Source organism: Kogia breviceps, chromosome 3, assembly GCF_026419965.1.
Source record: "Kogia breviceps isolate mKogBre1 chromosome 3, mKogBre1 haplotype 1, whole genome shotgun sequence".
Taxonomy (NCBI): Eukaryota; Metazoa; Chordata; class Mammalia; order Artiodactyla; family Physeteridae; genus Kogia; species Kogia breviceps.
Window position 1 is genome coordinate 175,916,973 of NC_081312.1, and position 16,590 is coordinate 175,933,562.

A 16,590-nucleotide genomic window follows, 5' to 3' on the forward strand; every position below is an offset into this window, starting at 1 on the left:
CCTCTGGTGGCGCTGAGTCCCGTCACTGACCCATCCCCAGGGTGGCCACAGAAGCACCCGAGCGCCCCGGGGCTCTGACTTCTCCCTTACTTGTTGCGTGTCACTCCCTCTGTTTAGAAACTTCGATGCTGATTTCCATTTCCGCTAACAGGGTGGAACTGGGTTATTCAGATCAACTCTGCCACTGAAAACAGCTAAACATCCTGAATAAAATATTTTTTCCAACATCTTCTTAAAGGCATCAAAGCGCTGAGGACGCAGGAGTTACCTTGCCAAAAGCTGAGTGAAAGCAGAGTGCGAGAGCCATGAGCTCCCACGGAAGCCACCCGCTCTGACGGCTTTGATGGTGCCGTGGGTTGAGAGGAACAGAAGTCAGATCCCTGAGGTGGGGACCTAATAGGAAACCCTTTCTCCATAAGGGTAGGATCCAAAAGGGTCACAGCCTCAGCGTAAAGGTGATCCCAACATAAACCCATTCCACCCCCAGGGGACTGCAGCCCAAATGCATATCACCAGCAAGTCCAAAAAATCCCAAGCTGTGAGTTTAGTTTAAAATGGCCTTGGTCTGTAGTGCCCCTAGCCACCTGGCCACAGGAGACAGTCCTCTCTAGAGGGACACACCTGCACTCCAAGACTTGAAAATCCTCCTCGAGTAACGGCTCAAGGGAAATGAGTAGCTCATGGCCAAAATTACCAAGCAAACGTCGGCACAAGTCACCATGACTGAGAACCAGCAGAAACGTAACATGGTAGAAAGATACCCAGGAAGATTCGAGGTCCTAGCATCATCGTTACGCTCACAATGCTTGAGGAATCTTACATTTAACTTAGGGCACATTTCTGAACACTAGAACTTTGCGAGGCATACCTGAGGCTGTTAACAGACCCCAACTACGCGGAATAAAGCAGAAATGACATTGCAGCGCACTCTTCTATAAAATAAGGTCTCGGATTGTTCGGAAATGCTTTCATAGCCTCCACGCGACTGACTTGGTGAGGTTCTAGGAGAGAAGCTGTTGACTCCCTGAAACTTCTCGGCCATGTTCGCAAGGCAAAGTTCTCGCAGGCGGCTGTGGCCATCGGCTCTTGGTTTGTCGTCAGCTTGTGGTTACCCCACATCTCTTATCACCAGTTTGCAGCGAGTCCTCCCCTGCCCTCCCAGGCGTTGCCCGCTCAGCAAGCCGCTCTCAACACTCTGCTCGATCCTAGCAAAAACAGAGCTCCCGTGCCGATGGAAACTCCGCGTGGAAGGGCTCGCAGCTTACCCGCGGAGCACGCAGTGGCCCCACTCGGTCACTCAACAGCATTTACTGGGTGCCTACTACACGCAAGCACCGTTCCGGGCGCCGGGAAGGGGCAGCAGACGTGACCTGGTCTCAGCTGCTGCGGAGCTGAAGCTCACAGGTTCACAGCCCAGCCAGGGGAGAGAAGTAATAAACATGTGAACACCTCCTTCTCGGATAGTGTCAAGTGCCACAGAGAGAAGAAGGAAGCGCTGTGTGAGAGGGGAGGGGCTTCTTTAGATGTGGTCAGGGAGGCTCTTGGAGAAGGCAAGACTTCAGCTGACAAAGTAAAATGACAAGGGGCCCGAGGGAAGAACGTGCCGGACAAGGAGAAAAGTAAACGCAGAAGCTCTGTGGCAGCTCTGACCTTGGCTTGTGTAAGGAACAGAAGACTGGCGTGGCTGGAAGGGAGAAGGCACAAGGGGAAGTCGGGCCCAGGCCAGTAGGAAGTCTAAGCCACTGAAAAGAGCTCGGGGTTTGTTTTTTTTTCCCCTCTTCAAGTTTGTATTTGTATTTGTATTGTACTGCAAATCAAAACTACAATGAGATATCATCTCACACGGGTCAGATTGGCCATCATCGAAAACTCTAGAAACAATAAATTCTGGAGAGGGTGTGGAGAAAAGAGAACCCTCTTGCACTGCTGGTGGGAATGTAAATTGATACAGCCACTGTGGAGAACAGTATGGAGGTTCCTTAAAAAACTACAAATAGAACTACCATATGACCCAGCAATCCCACTACTGGGCATATACCCTGAGAAAACCGTAATTCAAAAAGAGTCATGTACCAAAATGTTCATCGCAGCTCTATTTACAATAGCCAGGACATGGAAGCAACCTAAGTATCCATCAACAGATGAACGGATAAAGAAGATGTGGCACATATATACAATGGAATATTACTCGGCCATAAAAAGAAATGAAACTGAGTTATTTGTAATGAGGTGGATAGACCTGGAGTCTGTCATACAGAGTGAAGTAAGTCAGAAGGAGAAAAACAAATACCGTATGCTAACACATATATATGGACTCTAAGGAAAAAAAAAATGTCATGAAGAGATTAGTGGTAAGACGGGAATAAAACACAGACCTACTAGAGCATGGACTTGAGGATATGGGGAGGGGGAAGGGTAAGCTGTGACGATGTGAGAGAGCGGCAGGGACATATACACACTACCAAATGTAAAACAGATAGCTAGTGGGAAGCAGCCGCATAGCACAGGGAGATCAGCTCAGTGCTTTGTGACCACCTAGAGGGGTGGGATAGGGAGGGTGGGAGACAGGGAGACGCAAGAGGGAAGAGATATGTGAACATATGTATATGTATAACTGATTCACTTTGTTGTAAAGGAAAAACTAACACTATTGTAAAACAGTTATACTCCAATAAAGTTGTTAAAAAAAAAAGAAGTTTGTAGTTTTCATTTATTTGGTTTAAAAAAAAATTTTTTTTGATGTGGACCATTTTTAAAGTCTTTTATTGAATTTGTTACAATATTGTTTCTGTTTTATGTTTTGGGGTTTTTGGCCACGAGGCATGTGGGATCTTAGTTCCCTGACAAGGGATCGAACCCTCACCCCCTGCATTGGAAGGTGAAGTCTTCACCACTGGACCGCCAGGGAAGTCCCTCAAGTTTGTTTTTATCTTTTTACTTATTATTATTTTTTTACAATGTTTTGTAAGTTTCAGGTATACAGCAAAGTGCCTCAGTTATACGTATATAGGGAGGCCTCTGGAAGGTTTTCTCTGAAGAAGTGACAGGACATCATTGACGTTTCAGAAAGATCACTGCCACCGCTGCTGAGAATTGGGACTGAGACAGGGCAAAGGGACCACCGGAGGGCCCGAGGGCCCTGCCATGTTCTAGAGGAAGAGAATTCAGACGGGAAGAGAGAAGTATGCAGAGGCAGAACTCAGACACGCGGGTCGGGAGGGAGAGATGAGGCAAAGAGAAGGATCAAGGGCGGTTCCTGAGTTTGGGGCTTGAGCACCTGGGTAGGCAGATGGTGGTCCACTGACTGCGATGAGGGAGAAATTAGTTCAGGGCGTGACGGGAAGTAGGGCAGGGCAGGGAGTGGGAACCGGAAGTCCTGGTGGGGACACATCCGAGGTGCCGGTCAGGCAGTCAAGTGAAATGTCAAGTAAGAAACTGAATCATGGAGCCCGGCAGGGAGGTCGGAAGGGAAGATGTCCATTTCTTAACTATCAGCGCGAAGAGCCATGGGACTAAATAAACAAGGTCACGCAGATGAAATACACTCCGCAGTCCCAGAAGAAGACCGCGGACGGAGCCCTGGGACACTCTAACACTTAGAGGCGGAACGGAGGATGAAGAGCTCGGTAAGGCACCTAAGGAGTGAAGGAAAACAAGAATAAAAGCAAGAAGGGGGCCTCTGGATCTGAAAACGTGAAGGTGAGGCTGACAGGAGCAGCTCGCTGCGAGCGGTGAGGACGGAAAGGGCGTGTGGGAGGCAGGGGGGCGGGACAGCCGCTATAGACCGCAGCACACTGCGGCTTCAGGAGAGGGTTTTCATCTTCTGCTCTAGCAAGGAGCGGAGAAGCAGGGTGGACGCTAACGTGAGAGATGTGACACCAAAGGAGGGTTTCTGCCGTCCGGGCTGTTTATTTTGTTTCCGAGGTGGGAGGTCCCGGAGCCGGGGAACGCCGCCCAATACCAAGCGAGGCAACAATGGAAAAAGTCTTTTTCTCCAATTCGGCGGCCACCACCCACGGGTGGCTATTGAGCACTCTAGGGAAAACTGAATCTTAAGATTTAATTTTCATTAAATGAGATTGAAACAGCCATCTGCGACTAGCAGCCAGCAAACTAGACGGTGAGGCGCTCCAGCGCATCTGCAGCCTGATGGATTCGGTGCCCAAAAGCTGGTGGCTTGGGTAGCGGGGAGAGTGGAAGGCGATACCTTCGACTTGTTCGACACCTTCTAAAGCCTTAAAGGTAATCAGCTGGGGGGGTGGGGGAGACAGAGAGACAAAACACCAGAGGGAAGTTGAAGGAAAGTCGAAAAGTAAGAAATAGATTCAAAGAGCAGAGAACACACTGACAGAATAGTAGTTCCAGGGTGGAGTACCACTTGCTTTTTATGGTAAATTTTAAAGTGGCCCTTGTCAGAACTGTTAAGTTTTTCTCTGGCAAACAAAGGCTACTCGGCCTTTGAAAATCTGCCCTCAAACTACCTTTCCAACCATCTCCTAACACTCCCTCTCATTTACCTCTGTGGTTTTCGATCTTCTTGGTGGCAGAACCTTTTTTCCCTTGTACCTGTACAGTATGTATTCCGTGCCCACAATTAAAAAAAAAAAAAAAAGTTGACAATGATGAGAACAAAATCAAGCTGCTCTGGGTGAGGCTGAGGCGAGGGATACATTCCCCCACCACTCAGCCCCCTCCCACCAGCCTCAGAGGCACCCCCAGGGAACCCCAGGGTTTGAAACCAAAGCTTTACCCCAGACAGTGCTTCTCAAGCTGGAAGGTGCTTACAAATCACCTGTCTTATTAAAATGCACATTCTGCCCCAGAAGGTCTGCAGAGAGGCGCACAGGTCTGCCTTTCCAGCAGGCCCGTGGGGGACGGCTGCTGCCGTGCGTCTGTGGATTACACTTGGAGTGAGCGTTAGGGCCCAGGGCCGCGGCCACAGCAGAGCCCTCAGCATCATGCACTCGGTCGCCTTACTTCCACCAGTATTTCCCCTTGGCCACACACACCCTTCCTTGCCTTCTCCAGCTGGGGGATTCTATTCCATCTTCAAGGGCCTCTCAATGTCAGATCCTCTTGAACCTTCTCCAAGAGTCCTGGGCAGAAGTAATCATGACCCAGTCCCCGCCACCGCCAACCCCCCAGCACTTTCCCCCTTTCTCACTCTGCTCCAGCCACACAGGCTTCCTTGCAGTTTTCTCATCATGCCAAGTCAGCACCAGCCTCAGGGCCTTTGCATGAGCTATTCCTTCGGCCTGAAATGCCCCTCCCCCAGATATCCTCACGCCCAACCCCTTCCTCTCCATCTCTTTACTCAAATGTCTTCTTCGTAAGGTTTATACTCTGACCACCCTATATAACACCCTCCACCCCAGCATTCCTGATACTCTAGTTGTTTATACACACGATTATGCACATGTCTGTTTCCCCTGCAGTTATGAGCAATTTGAAGGTATGGTCCACAATATATTCATTTTGCGTCCCAAGCATCCTGCACAGTGTCCTTATGTTAAAAAAAAAAAAAAAAAAAAAAAGGTGAAATATCAAATTAACAGCTGACACAACCTGTAACTAATGAATCTGAATTAAATTTTTGACACGTTGAACAACCTGATCAAGGCGTTAAAGAGACAAAAAAAAACATTATAACAAAGCAGATAAAGACATCAAAGCAAGGGTACAAAGATAATTCTAAAATGATTAATTTATAACTCAAAGATGCACAAGAATGCCAAGTGCAGTGGTGATGTTTTGTCTGTGAACCAGGATAACAGAACAATTAATTTAACATGCACTCTTAATAATTTTCCATGTTTTGTCATTTAAAATACTTTAAAAATGATAAAATGAAAGCTAACATTTATTAAGAACTTGCCATGTGCCAGCAACTCTTTAGGCATCTTACAAGTACCAATGTATTTAACCCACATAACAAACCTCCATAATAAGCACTATTAATATCTCCTTTCATAAAAGAATTGTGGCTAAGGTCACACAGCCAACCAGACAGTGTGGCTTCAGAGCCTGAACTCCTAACCACTGCGGACTGGTGAAAAACTATGCTTACTTTGAATGTCAAGGCTTATCCTTAGGTAGGTTACTGTTTTAAAACTCCCTACAAGACTTTTCATAAAGAAGTTTTATATATGCCCTCTTCCTACGTGCTTTGAATATAAGCAATGCTCTCCTTTCTGTAAAGGAAAAACTGTTTTCTGTTTTTCTCCAAATTAATAGCTAATACTTTGTCAAAGCCTTTAAGACTAAGGAAGGAAAGAAAAGATCTCCAAGAAACGAATAACTCCCGGGCCTGTCCCAGGTAGCACAGGTCCTCGGTTAAGGGTACAGGATTGAATCCCACCACGTACTAAGCACTGTGATCTCCGCAGGTAATTAATTCAACCTCTGCCTGTTCCCACTATTCTTCCGAGCTGCTGGGCTTTCCCACCCCACACCATCCCCAACTTATCCTTGTGAGGGTTCTTAACTGGGTTCCATGAACCCTCAAGTGGTCCGTGGATAGAATTCAGGGGATCTGTGAACTGGGTAAGATGTATCCTATGTGTTTTCATTAATTTGTTCAAAAGCATTGTTCTAAGAAGGGATCCACAGCCTTCACTGGACTCCCGTGGGGTCCCTGGCACAAAAAATGGAAATGTGGTTAAAAGTATATACCGAGAAATAAGCTAGGAGGTTTTTTTTTTTTTTTTTTTTTTTTTGCAGTACACGGGCCTCTCACTGCTGTGGCCTCTCCTGTTGCGGAGCACAGGCTCCGGACGCACAGGCCCAGCGGCCATGGCTCACGGGCCCAGCCGCTCTGCGGCATGTGGGATCCTCCCGGACCAGGGCACGAACCCGTGTCCCCTGCATCGGCAGGCGGACTCTCAACCACTGCGCCACCAGGGAAGCCCCTAAGCTAGGAGGTATTTTTAACTGTCCAAGAAAGGAAATAAACCTGGTTTGGTTGGTAGAGGTGAGAATGTTAAGATATGGAGTCAAGGGAAATACCTAGATATTCCTAAATAAAACGGCATCTTATACCTCCCTTTTAACCTTCCAGAAGAAGCTGCCCCACTTCTACTCATTGGCTCCATAAATCTTTAAGCTCTCACACCTGCACACACACATCCAAATCAACCACTGTCTCAAAAGCATATCCATGAACACCGTGGTCTCTGGCACATCTAAATCTGCTAACCTTCCGGCTGACTTTTCTCGTCTCACGTTTCTTCCTTCTCCATCCCTCCCGCAAAGCCAAGCGTCCCAGATGTTCCTATTTCTCCCTCAGAGATTGAATTTACCCCCATGGCTTCAACCACCAATCCAGCACGGACAACTATCAATTCTCCATCCCAGCCCTAATCTTTTCCTGAGCGCCAATGCCACCTTCTAACACCCCACAGGTGGACAAAGTCATTAGAATGTCCACTCAGCATCACCTGAAACCCAACATGTCAACACGTCTCAAATCAAAAAATCTGTGTATCCTTTCTCAACACACAATTCCTTCTCTTAACTTTTCAAACTCAATCACATGGTCACCATTCTTCCAAGCATTCATCACATGCTGTCAGAGGACAAATCCTGAACATTTTTCCTAATTTTTAACGATATTCCTTCTACTGTATGGCTACTCCAAGTACAGGCTGTGGACCAGCAGCGTCTCGTCACCTCAGAGTGTGACAAAAGCAGAATCTCAGGACTCGCCCCAGACCTGCTGAGTCAGAATCTGCATTTTTAAAATGTCCCCAGGTGGTTCAAACACACATTAAATTTTTAGAAACACCTGTCTAGCGCATATTAATATGCTACGAGCCTGACAGCATCTGAATTTGTTCATTTTTAGGTATCAATTACTGAATCCTTATTATGTGCCAATTACAGTGCTAGGCTTTAAATACATTATCTTAGCTACCCTCAAAATAATACTGTGAGGTAACCATCATCATCTCCATTTGTAAGAATGAGTAAATGGAGGGTCAAGAGAATAAATCATTTATCTGCTCCAACAGCCCGTCAAGATGGAGGCAGGATTTGAACCTAATCTGTCTGAACACAAACCATTTGGCCAAATTGCACCAATTCCCTTAAATTCCAAAATTTGTATCTCCAAGGGTATGTTGGCAGATTTAATTACTCTGGGTGACTGCATTTTCTAATCAACATAAGGTAGATTTTGTTTGTTTATTTACGATTCTTGCTGAAGATCTTTCTAGAGACATAGCGGACAGCAGACAATCCTATCATAGAAAGAGAAATCATGATCTTGCCAAGGGCATCATTCTGAATGTTCAAGTTCATTCTAAGGTAGTCAATAAATGGAGAACAAAATGTATTCTGTTCTCAGGATGTAATCCCAAGTTTTAGGGGGTATGAAAATATTTCCCTAATAATAAACTTCGTGTGTGTGTGTGTGTGTGTGTATGTGTGTGTGTTGTGTGCTTGGCATTCTTCTTTTCTCTAAAGTAAAGGGAAGAAAGAAAAATTGTGTGAGACTAGTTCCTGTATAAATGGTTATTTGGGTTCCACTCACTGGCTTCATCTAATGTCTAGCTCATTACTGTTTGCATTTAATTGTTTCATTACATTTCTTTCAGTCACTATTTCATAGGTATTTCATTTTTAAACCCTAGTTTCCTTCTTTTGCCTTTTTCAGTGCCCAAATATAAACCCATGAACCTAAAAGACATCACTATTTCTTCAATATTATTTCAATTCCAGGACCTTGTTGAGAATATAACAAAGGCTACGATGCTCCGCTCAGAAAACCGCATCATCTGCCAAAACACACAAAACACAGCGCATGGGCACCAAGACAATCTTAGACGAGTACTAGATGAGTACTAGCTCTGATACCAGGATGGATACTGCCTGATGTCACCTGTCCCTTCTCTGGGAACTGTTCTTCCCCAACTCCAATGGGCAAGAGCTGCCACCTTTTCTCAGCGGCTTGGTCTAGGAACATGCCACAACTGATGGAAGCCAGACCAGTCAGAATCCTTCCATGGGACTTTTATAACTGAATCGGAGACAGAAGGACCCTTTTGGGGGGTGGAAATGACAAAGTGTGAAATTCAGGAAGCATTAGTTCCCTGCCCTGTGGAGGAAACCAGACAGCAATGAGCAAGAAGAGAGCCAAAACGGACAGAGAAGTCCCAACAACACCCAAGCACCCGGTGCCAATTATTCCCAAAGCCCAGACCCGGCCCTGCTCTCCTGGTCTGCTTACCAATTTGTCCTTCCACTGTGACCTCCAAAACCCTCCTAATATTTACAGATCTTGCCTATGCTCATCCACATTTCCACAGCTTGCAAACAAAAAAACGAATACTAATGTTGATTACTTCGAAAGACTACGTTTGTTTTAAACAAGTTTTATGCCCTTTAAATGTTTTCTATGCAAAGGTCTTCCTTTAGACATTTAAATAGGCTTTAAAATACTCATTTCTAAAAGGCCCCCATTTCACTCCAGAGAAAAATCTTTTAGAGTATCTATATAAAACAAGGCTTGACTCCTAACATCCTACACGCATGCTCCACACACTATTAAAATATAATTGTAAGAAGCTAACTGCCTGATCGTTTATAGTTTAATTCCAAATGTAACAAGACAAAATTGCCTTAAGTCATCTTTTCCTTTATGTATTCAATTATATTCTCCGCTTAAAAGACTTAAAATAAAAATTGGCAGTGATCCATTCACTGATGGGTAGTCTAAGTCAGAAAGCAGTAACATATCGAATTAACCACACGAAGTCAAGCTTATTCTTGTCATTGAGAATTACCACCACAATGGACTTGAAATTTTCCACCTTAACTGCAAGTTTCTATATTTCAATCAAATAGACTTGGACTTAATAGACTGCAACGCAGTCTGACTACAGTCAATCCCACAAACTCTTAGTTCCCACATCTCTTGCAATCACCGCAGATTTCCTTGCCCCAACCATGGCCTTGAAAATTCCCTGAGTGTGGCTGCATTTGCAATGTTATAATAGTCATGCAACTTTTGTTATATACTATTACTCTTCCTAGTCTGGGGCTCCTAACTTAATGGTAGGAACCTACTCGACAGTAAAAGTAGTCGAATCTTGAAGTTAGAAAAAATGTTGGAAATCATCCAGTCCAATCACCTTACTTCACAGATACAAATATCGATATAAAAATAGTTAATAGGCCCAAGGTCAACAGCATTAAAGAAAGAATTAGAACATGGATCCAATGAGCATTTTACTATGGTATGTAGATGACCCCCAATCTTGTAAAATGCTTAAATGACCCTCCATGTAGGAGACGACTACGGTTCCCCTTAGCGCTCCAAATATATGATTACTTCTAAACGTCCTTAAGACAAATGCACATGCATTTTAAAAGCAAGAAATTGCTATGTTCATGACATCTTTTCCCATTAATCCTGATCACATTAGAAATGTAGGGAAGGACTGATTTGAATGATCTCTTCCTGCTCTACTAGGCTTTCTCAAATGTCTCCATTCATACACAATACAACTGACAAATTTATTCTCATATTATACTGTAGACTTTGGTGCATACAAGGTCATATGAAAACATTTATCTAAGACTTTGTTACCTAAAATGAAATCAACCAGAAACACATGGCATCTGAGTGTAGATTTCATCTTTATATACCCGTCCTTTCTTTAAAAAAAAAAAGAAAGAAAATAAACACTTTTAAAAAGAAGCCTGTGAAACAGACCTTTTTTATGTCAACTCAAGCCCTAAAAATAAAAATATCTGGACAAAAATATGAGGGGCATTTTTAGCAGTCTTTTGCACAGAGGCTAGCACCATGTGCCTGATATATATTTGTTGAATTGAAGAACATGGTTATACTGCATACTATGGAAACTTGACTCCTCTGGATGACTACACTTAGACTTGCTAACTTTCCTTGAAAGCAAAAGAAAATGCACTATCTACAAATCACATTATTTTTACAAGCTTTAAGTAGTTTCAAAATATTTCCAATTAGCAAGAAACTCTAAAACAAATGTAGCAATTCAAAAGTATAAAGTAGCAACAGAAGTGGGTACAGTAAAACACGGCACAATTACAAGGTTTCCTAAAGTAAACTGGAGTTGGGACTAATTCCCAGACAGCACACCCTTTCAGTGGCATATTATCACCACTACTTTATAGATTAAACGCTCAGACACAAACACTCTCCTGACCAAAACACCAGAACTTCAAAGGAGATAAAAGCACCCATACATAGAGAACTAACAACGTTACTTTTTTAAAAAAAGCAACTAACATCAACATAATAAAAAAAACCTTAAATTTAGAACATAACTCTAAACTGTATACTTATTACACAGGAAAAATAACGTTTTATTTACTTTAATAAAACGTAGGGGGGGGTTTGATGCAGTAGTGTCCGCTGTTGCAAAAGCTTGCATTCCTAATTGCTCAAGAAGTTATCAGGAAGTTAAAATGAACTCCAGGCGATCAGGCATCAGGCTGATAGGAATAATCATGTCTTAACCTTCTTAAAAACAGTCACTCCTTGCAAGCACAATCGATCAATCCTGATACAGTTTCACCTTTTCCCCAGATCAGCCTGGGAAAGAAAAACACAAATACGGTGCTTTGGGGCCATTTCAACCAACTTCACTACACCGAGAATGTTCTTTCAAAATCCAACATGGTTTTCTGTCATTTCTATTATGCTAAAAAGGGCCCACAGACATCCATCGAAATCAAAAGTACGGAAGGCAAGCGTACACTTCTCAGACGCTAACCGACTGCAGTGGGTAAGGTCATGGTCAAAACTCACAGACTCATTTAAACTTTCATGGCTCGGCCAACAGCTCCTATCAGATTTCCTGATCCTAAGGAGATTAAAACTGCAAGAGTTTCTCGCTGGAAGATCAGCAGGAAGCTATTTCGGACCCTCAGACCGCAGTCCGCATAGCCCGCAGCGGCGCATCTCCAGCACCTCGGGCTAGTGGGTTACGCTAACCTTTCCAAGCCGTCTCCTCCAACCTTTGGCACAAACCCCCCAAATGGGTGCAGTCAACTCAAGACAGCCGTCCACCGCGCCCGCCGAGAACCCCCCCACCCCCGCACCGCACCGCTGTCATCCCCAGGCCGCCCTTCCGCAGTCGGCGACTTCGGCCTGGCTCCCCAAGGTGGGGGAGGAGGTCTGGGGAGCCAGACTCCCCGCCAGGCAGCTCTTCAGCGGGCACAGCGGCGGAGCGATGCGGGAGAGAAGCAAAGGGAAGATGCTAAACACCAGAGCCATGTTGACATTGGCTTCATCTTTGCCAAAAAGATTCCTGGCGTCCAAGAATATCGCCTTTAAAGGGAAAAAAAGACCTAAGCACTAAGCCGCTGCCCAAAGCTCCGCGATCTCCAGTATTCTCACCCCTGTGCCCGGTGAGGGGAGGCTTCGTACGCTCCCAGCCTCGGGCAGGTACACCTGCCGGACAGCGGAGGACCCGGCCGCCCCCGCAGAGGAAGCAAGCGCCGGGACTCTCGCCCCAACAGCCCCCTCGGGGTGACAGCCAAGGCGGAGTCGTGCCCCGCACAAACTTACCAGTTCCCGGGCTGCGGGGACAGATCGGCCAGCGAGCGGACGCACGGACCGGGGGCGACACTGGTACCCGCCTCAGGGCTCCAGTGCAAATGGGACCCCCTCGTCCTGCATCCGGCCCTAGGTCCCTAGGGGGTCCAAGTGGCGCCTGGGCGGCCCCGAGGGGCGGGCGCGCGGCGCGGGGCTGGGGGCACCGAGGCGCCGCGGCGAACGGGCAGCCCCGGAGGGCAAGCAGCCGGAGGGCCCGGGCCCCGCTCGGGCTCCCCGCCCCTCAGCAGCTGCAGGGGGAGGAGGGGGAGGAGGAGGTGGCGGACGAGGACGACGACGAGGAGGAGGAGGACGAAGAGAAGGACGAGGAGGAGGAGAACGAGGAGGAGGAGGAGGAGGAGAAGGAAAGGGACCGCGCGCCGCAGCCCGAGCTCTTACCGAGTGGTTTACCCCCCACATCAGGACGCTGAGCAGCGGATCGCTGGCCCGAAAAAGCTTCACTTTCTGCGCTACGAAGTGCTTCTTCTTGGTCTTGGTCTTGCTCGCCAGGACGGAGGACCCCAGGTTGCCAGGGGTCGCCATGGCCGCCGCCTCTGTCCCCTCCACCGCCGCGCTCCCGAGGCCGGGGACCCGCCCTCTCTACACGCCGGCCCGGGGAGGCAGCTGCATCCCCCCCGGCGGCGGCCCCGGCGCGCCGTGCCCCGCTCCGCCCGCCGGCACGCTCGTCCCGCTCCGCCCGCGGTGCCCGGTCTGCCCGGCTGGCGAGGGAGACTGCGCTCGGCTCGTGCCCCGGCCCGCTTCCCGCGCCCGCCGCGGCTCCGAGCTCAGCCCGCGGCTGGACCGGGCGCGCCGCGAGCGGCTTCCGCGTTGGGCGCCGGCGTCATGACGCAGGGGGCGGGGCGGACAGCAGCTGCGGCGCCGCCGGGCGGGGCGCGGAGCGCGAGGCGCGGCCGCGGGACCGTTAAGCTGCGCCCTCGCGCTCCGGCTCCGCGGCGGCCCGGCCGCCCCCGGGTCGCAGGCGAGCTCGGGGCGGCAGCTCCCCGCCGGCCGAGGAGGCCGCGGGGTGGGCGTGCGGCGCGGGGACCGTGAGCACTCCCGCAAGGTATCCCTTCTGCAGCTCAGGAGGAAAGAAGGAAGGATGGGGAGAGTAGGGAGATCGGAGGAGAGGAGCCCCCAGAGACGGTGGTCAGGCGAAGGAAGGAGGCTCGGGGCACCGCCGCTTACCGGTGCCAAGAATCAGGAGAGCTAGTGAGACTTGAAACGCTGCGTGGAGTCCAGGGCTTCCCTAGCACCGAGGGAAAGGACCTGGGCACATGGTTGGACGCCTCCCAAAGTCGCCAAGCAATGAACTTATTAATCCTTTTGCGCCTTTAACCATCGGGCCTTTTGGACCCTGAACTTGGGCCTTCCTACATGCATGCAGAAGGGAGACTCCCACCTAAGCCGCTGGGCTGTCATCCCCACCACCACTAACGCCCTCCCTAGATGGGACCCTGATTCCTCATCTAGAGCCCTTGGTTCGGCCAGGAGAATCATGCCCCAAATTGCACCTTCTATGTCAAATCCTCCGCGACGTTTCCTAAATCCGTTTAATTCATCTCACTCACCTTCCGCGGAAACCTTTTCACTGTCTTCATCCACGTACACCTAAATTTAGCCCTTCTTAATGCTGGGAATACCACCTCAGGAAGCTGCCATTCCAAGTATGTCTAAAAACCTGCCGTCCCTGTATCTTCCCCAGTAATCATAACCCTGTTCTAGGCACTTACCCTACTCAGCCCACTGGGCAAGTCATTATATGTCTATTGTCATTAATACTCCCCCTCGAGTATAGTGGTCTCCTACTGTGTACCGGTTAACCTGCTTGGTTCTCTCAGGGAAAGAAAGCATGACAGATCCTGATCCCTTAAGGAGCTTGATGAGTCTCACGGGGTGGGATGTGACCGGTCACGTGGTCACCTTCATTTGCTCCTTTTTTCTTTGACTGTTTTTGTTTGTTTGTTTGTTTTGGTGTTTGTTTGTTTGTTGCAGTACGCGGGCCTCTCACGGTTGTGGCCTCTCCCGTTGCGGAGCACAGGCTCCGGACGCGCAGGCTCAGCGACCATGGCGCATGTGGGGTCTTCCCGGACCGGGGCACGAACCCGTGTCCCCTGCATCGGCAGGCGGACTCGCAACCACTGCGCCACCAGGGAAGCCCTCTTTGACTGTTTTTTAGACATAAGGGTTGCCCCAACATCCTCTTATTCTTTCTCTCTTGCTTCATACTATTGTCCAAAATGTTATCTGGTCCCCCAGCCTCAACCATCACCACTCTTGGTGGTTAAAAAGAAGAACAACTTGAATTTGCAGTGAGAAGAGGTGGGGTTGCCCAGTTCTCCCATCTGTTTGAGCAGATAACCTCTCTGAGCCTCAGGTTCTTTGTGTTAATAATAGAATAATCAGGGACTTCTCCGGTTGCACAGTGGTTAAGAATCCGCCTGCCAATGCAGGGGACACGCGTTCAAGCCCTGGCCTGGGAGGATCCCACAGGCTTCGGAGAAACTAAGCCCTTGCGCCACGACTCCTGAGCCTGCGCTCTAAGGGCCCGCGCACCACAGCTGCTGAAGCTCGCGCGCCTAGAGCCCGTGATCATCAACAAAGAGAAGCCACTGCAATAAGAAGCCCGCAGCACCTCAACGAAGAGCAGCCCCCGCTCGCCGGCAACTAGAGAAAGCCCACACGCAGCAACGAAGAGCCAATGCGGCCAAAAATAAATAAATGTAGAAAATAACAGAATAATCAGACACAAAGGTCACTTTCGGGGCTATTCTGGGCCTGGTAATGATCATCCTGCCCTACCTACTTTATAGGCTGTTCGGTAGAATCAAAATCAACAGTAGACAATGGCTCTGAAAGGCACTCTATAAACCATGCAGCACTGTATACATACAAGATGAAATGGGGAGTACTTGTGGATAACCCATCAACTCTCCCCTGACCTCAGAGAAGTGCCTCGTTGAACATCTCTACATCAGTTGCCCACAGACAGCTTAAAAATTGTCTAAAACCAAGTTCGACATTGTCCTCCATCTCACACGTTGGTTCATTTTTCTATTATATTGAAAATGGCATTCATGTCACTGTGTTACTCCAACCACAAGTTCATTCGTTTAACAAATTTTCATTGACTCAGGCTTCAAAGCTTAGGATCATCACTGATCATTGCCTCTCATCTCCACTCCACATAAACCCCGTTACCACGTCCTGTCCATGAAAAAAACTGTGCTCCAATATTATCTCTTCCCTGGTGCTCTCACTGGTCCCCCTAGTTGAACTTAATCCATCCACCTCAGTGCTTCCCTAGCACTTTATTCTATGACGGCTCTATTGGGTTTAACTGTATATTAATAATGGAAGACGACAGGCTAGCTGGGAAGGCTTAAAAGCTGAATTTAGTGATGACAAAGTGTTGAATGAAGCTCCAGGAAGGGACGATGGATATGTGTGGGCACTGTCAGGTGAGGTTTCACTCAGGAGAGCGCAAGGTCTGGATGGGCGCACAGTGTCATTCCCTGTTACGGGCCGACAGAGGCGCAAGCATGGAGATGAAAATCCACGTGGTATTTTCAGATAGTAATGAGGAGACTTGTAGCTTTCAAAGGACAGAAATATTTTTCCAACCTTATTAAGATATAAGTGACATATAGCATGGAGTAAGTTTAAGGTGAACAACTCGATGATGTATATACATATATACATACATATATATGTGTGTGTGTGTATATATATATATATGATTTCCACCATAAGTTTAGTTAACATGTACATCACACATAATTACCGTGTGTGTGTGTGTGTGTGTGTGTGTGTGTGTGTGTGAGTGTGCAGTGAGAACATTTAAGATTTACTCTCTTAGAAACTTTTGAGTCTGTAACAGAATAATGTTAAGGGACAGAATTTTGGGTGATTTAACTTACTTCGAATGGCATTTGATAATGCCATTCAGGAATAGGTCATGAGACGATTTTTGCCAATGACCTTTCACACTACCTTTGTACTCTGCAGAGGAT

At 47.6% G+C, this 16,590-nt stretch overlaps 1 protein-coding gene across 3 annotated transcripts in view; it reads right to left on the minus strand.

Moving 5' to 3' along the window:
• PIP4K2A (phosphatidylinositol-5-phosphate 4-kinase type 2 alpha) overlaps nucleotides 1–13,378 on the minus strand; it is a 179,273-nt gene extending 165,895 nt beyond the window's left edge. For 2 of the 3 annotated variants that reach the window (XM_067030388.1, XM_059057863.2), the window contains exon 1: nucleotides 12,980–13,378. In XM_067030388.1, coding sequence (XP_066886489.1) covers nucleotides 12,980–13,123 — 144 coding nt within the window. In that variant the 5' untranslated portion in view covers nucleotides 13,124–13,378. Of the gene's footprint in view, nucleotides 1–12,556; nucleotides 12,659–12,979 lie in introns of those variants that run through there. The other variant, XM_067030389.1, reaches the window with a different exon arrangement.
• Nucleotides 13,379–16,590: the final 3,212 nt, after the last annotated feature.